This window comes from Penaeus vannamei, chromosome 20 (genome assembly GCF_042767895.1).
Source record: "Penaeus vannamei isolate JL-2024 chromosome 20, ASM4276789v1, whole genome shotgun sequence".
Classification (NCBI taxonomy): domain Eukaryota; kingdom Metazoa; phylum Arthropoda; class Malacostraca; order Decapoda; family Penaeidae; genus Penaeus; species Penaeus vannamei.
The window spans coordinates 39,656,693-39,661,692 of NC_091568.1; the positions used below are offsets into that span (position 1 = coordinate 39,656,693).

The window sequence follows — 5,000 nt, forward strand, 5'->3', positions numbered from 1 at the left end:
TATTTTTCTACCAAGAGAGCAAGTATGTTCTGGGCATATTTTAAGGTGATATTTCAAAGCAGCCATTCGCAAGGGTGCCGTGCGTTGGCAAGGATACGAAATAAGCAACAAAATCATAATGAATCTAATTTCGTTTTAATCATTCATTGATACACTCACACACACACATATACACACACGCACACACACACGCAAACACAAATACACAAACATGCACACACACACACAAACACGATATAAATGCACGCAAACAACATACAAACACACACACATATATGTGTGTATGTATCGTGACATATGAATATAATTTAAGAAAGACTACTATTAATTTGCGATAAAAAGAAAAAAAAAATGGTAGTCATCCAGTTTTTTTTTTTACAAAAAGGTAGAAGCATGTCTGTAGGCAATTTTCTTTTTTATTATTGTTATTATTCACTTCTTACTATAAATAAAGAGTAAGGGATATATATAGATCTGATAGATATATATGCTTTCTTTCTGTGTATATCGGTGTCTGTATATACGAACATTCATTGGGTAATTTCAAACTCCCAGGAACACACACACAGACACACACGCACACACACACAATCACTCACACACAGTCACTCACACACATACACACACAATCTTTCACACAAACAATCACTCATAAATACACACGTACAATCACTCATAAATAAATACACACACACAATCACATAAAGTACACCCACATTTGAGTAAAACTTATTGCAACACAAGATTGCATTATGCAAAAGACAAGCACAAACGAACCTACGAATATATATAAAATTACACCAAGTTAGAACATTCAACTTGATTTTTTTTAACGACAGCAATGATAATAATAGTATTGATTATGATAATGATTATGGTGGTGATGATGATGTGTGATCATGATGTTGATGATGATGGTCAGAGAAGCCAAGAACTCCCCTAGGATATTCAATGAAGAATCAACTCTTGACCGCCTCATTTCTGACACACACACACACACACACACACACACACACACACACACACACACACACACACACATATATATATATATATATATATATATATATATATATATATATATAAGCATGAAACTATTTACGAAGGTAGTTAGGCGACCTCTTCGTTTTGAATATATAATATATATATATATATATTATATATATATACATATATATATATATATATATATATATATATATATATATATATATATATATATATATGTGTGTGTGTGTGTGTGTGTGTGTGTGTGTGTGTGTGTGTGTGTGAGAGAGAGAGAGAGAGAGAGAGAGAGAGAGAGAGAGAGAGTTTGTGTGACGATGATGATGATTTTAATCTGATGTTGACGATAATAATGTATATACTCCACTCGACTTTACTCCTCTACTCCACTACTGCAGTACTCTACTCCCACTCAACTCCACAATTCCACTCTACACCCCAGGAGCGCGGAACCAAACCTCGCCGTGGGCATCCATCTTCAACCCCCCTCCCACCCCCCCTTCCAGCTGCTATGCCCTCCCAGACCAGAGTTCGGAGAGGATTCACGAGGCGGTTCACAGGCACGGCGCCCTCACTGCTGGCGGGGGCGGTGCTCCTGGCGGCGGCGGTGGCGAGGGCGGCGTGCGCGGACACCAATTTCGTGAGACGCTTCGCCAGCGGAGGGAGGTACTTCTACGTGGTCAAGGACTTCGCCCTCAGGGACCCCGCCGACTACGAGACCGTCACCATGCCCTCGGCCTGTGAGTCTCCAGTCGAGAGTCCAGGTTGCCGCCATTACTGTTCGGATGCGATGGAGCTTCGACTTCGGATTAGGATGTCTGTGAATTATTTATTGGCCGTGGCAGTAATGTATGAACTTTCGTTAAATTTTACGAATCTGTTACTCTTTAATAAAAAATTGTTTATCTTTTTTTTACGTAATGATATACAGGTAATCATTCATCTATAATTCCAATCAAAGCCAAAATTAAGGTTGCATGGCATTCGTATAATTTGCGTTACCAACAATACAGCAAATTATACAAATGACGTCGCTATAGCTATGATTTAGTAAATCAACAGTTAACCTTTATATAAAGATGTAAAATATGCAAAATCTAAATACAAGTAATAGATTTGCAATATCTAATACGTCTAATAGATGTCATACAACTTTCCTCTGGTTATACTCAGTCTAGGGATACCCAAAGGAGTATAACCTGAAGCACCACTGGTATTTCCATGGTTAATTTAATTAACTTGTCTTACATAATTTTCAAGAAATTACTTTTATTTCCGCAAAGTTAATTAAACACTTGGAAAATACTAACAATTATAGATATAATGTCATACCATTATATATAACATGGAACTCCTTATAAATCCTGCTTATATAATAATTTGAGACTAAAGTATAAATAAAATGAATAAATCAGTAATGAATATCACGACAATGTTGTTTGCCAGGACACGTGATCATGTTTAATTCATATTTCATAGAATAAATGTCAAAATAATATCCACACATGTGTTATGAAAATATCAATGAGACTTTCAACTATTCTGCTGGAGTACCGGTTATGCGCGACAAGTGAAACTAGAGTAAATTGAAGCAATATAAAATTACATACAATGCTCGCGTCCAACTCTGTCCGCCATGATCCACTGACGACCTGCAAACATTCAAATCAAAAGTAACTAGACTTTGTTTACGCCAATGTGGCAATTACTAATGCCTTCCAAATTAACTAAGTTTACTTTATCCCAAATAATAATGAAACCATTCACATTTACCCAAATAAGTCCCAACAGATTATATAAGCATTTACGAATGCAGAAGAACGAAAACGTATTCAACGTGACCAAAGAAAACGGTTAATTCAGCTTAGACTTAACTATATCACATTCTTTATGATTTTCCTTATCATTTTGCATAAACACTGCATAACATAAGTTACTAGCACCTTAATCCGAAGTCTTGGCTCCTTCATCGTATTCGCATGCGTTGAGTTAATGGTGGTAGCTATTGGTTCAAAGATTTTTTTTTCGCTCATTTATGGGGAAATTAGGCGTGTTTAGCGTCAAATTACATCGGATTAATTAATACGCTTGTAGTAGGTTTTTATTTAATTTACGCCGAGAAATATCGTCAGAAAACGTAGCAAATTTACTTAAGCCGATTAATATCCCAATATCGTATTCAGCAAGGCTTAAAACAAATAGATTGTTTCAAATGTATAATAGCATTCTTTACCCAAGTATTCATCAGTAGAAACATTTAAGAAGCCACTCTAGAGCGAAATAAAAATCCTAAGCGAAGCTGTTTCGAGCAATTTTCTATTTCCACTACAATACAAGTGTATGTATTCTGCGATAAAGCTTTTCACAAAATAACCCCAGTAATTTTCGCAAATTACCCCCCACCCAAAAAAAAAGACTTTACCCAGAGGATGATGTGAATTGCAAACACATATGAATATCTAATCTTTTCCTATTTTTCGCGGCCGAAGAATGACTGGCGAGTGATTGGATTTTTTTTTTTTTTTTTAGTTATCCTCGATTTTCATTTAAATCACTTCGAAGAAAAAAAACCGCCATTACTTGCACGCGAACTACTTCAGACTCTATATGCGAGCCATGTGCACTATGAACATAAATTATCACATCTGTGTCAGGATGTACATACGAACACACACATATGTGCGCGTGCGTGTGTGAGTAAATGAGTGTGTGCATTTTCAACCTTCAGATTGGAAATTGCCTCGTTTAGGAGTAGGAGTAGGCGGTTCCATGAATTTAGTAGGCTGTTATAATCTTTGATTCTTTCCCGCCTTGTCTGTAGACGGCAAAGCAGGCCATTTCTTGCACACGGAGTAATTTAGAAGAACAGTAAATAAATGACTGTAATTGGAGTCAGAAGAACCTTTTGTTATCAAACACTAAATGATTTTTCATACAATTATCATCATTATTTGTACAACACACACACACACACACACACACATATATATATATATATATATATATATATATATATATATATATATATGTGTGTGTGTGTGTGTGTGTGTGTGTGTGTGTGTGTGTGTGTGTGTGTGTATGTGTGTGTGTGTGTGTCGTATTTATACAATCATATTACCATTATATCTTATATATATTTATAGAATTTCTCACCACTTTTTTATGCAATTCCTCTCATCCATGGCAACCTCCAAGCGCTCCTCAAACACACAACTCCGCAGGCCAGTGTCGCAAGCGGTGCCAAGTCGACCCAACCTGCCAGGCTGTGTCCGCGGTTCCCTCGGTGGCTGGCGGAGGCGTGGAATGCCGCACCTCGACCACGCCCTTGCAGCTCGGCGACTGGAGCCAGCGGCCGGACCTCCTGAAGACCCCCGGAGCCATCCACATCCTCGAGACAGGTCGTGTGAAGGAAGCAACGAGGCGTAAAGGCCTGGAGTGTGGTTAAGTGTGTGGTGGTGCGGTGGTAGCGGTCTCGTCTAGCGAACTTGCTGACCCGTGTTCAAATCCCGCACTGCCATTCCTTACACATAGGGGGTCATTTAGAAGCAAATAGAGATAGACAGCCTGTTACACTAAGAGCAACCATCGTAACAAATTGAATAAAACTTGATTATAATTATCGTTATATAAGAATACAGAACTATTTATTCACATGTAGGCCTATCATCTTTATCATCCAGGCTTAGCGTTCTTGAATACAAACTACTGTTAAAGATTAAGTAAGGAAGTAAGTTCAGGACTGGATGTTGCTGCAAATTGAAGAACCGGATTCCCCTAAATGATAAAAAGTTAGACCCAAGTAAATGTCAAGAGAGGGCGATTATGTAGATTAAATACTCAATTACTGCATCACAGACCTACATCAGCACCCACGATTTCCATTCGTCTCTTAAATGTTAGCATAAATGTGTAAGAAATCAATGAATGCAGATGTTGCTATGAAAAAGAAGGAAAATGCTAATTGATGCTGTGTTCTTGTTTCCAGACATAACAGC

General features: G+C 37.6%; 1 protein-coding gene across 1 annotated transcript in view; it reads left to right on the forward strand.

The window, feature by feature from the left end:
- Positions 1–1,470: 1,470 nt before the first annotated feature.
- LOC138865351 (uncharacterized) overlaps positions 1,471–5,000 on the forward strand; it is a 4,434-nt gene continuing 904 nt past the window's right edge. The window contains exons 1-3 of the mRNA XM_070135706.1: positions 1,471–1,745; positions 4,227–4,403; positions 4,991–5,000. The exon at positions 4,991–5,000 is cut by the window's right edge and continues 146 nt beyond it. Coding sequence (XP_069991807.1) covers positions 1,517–1,745; positions 4,227–4,403; positions 4,991–5,000 — 416 coding nt within the window. The 5' untranslated portion in view covers positions 1,471–1,516. The remainder of the gene's footprint in view (positions 1,746–4,226; positions 4,404–4,990) is intronic.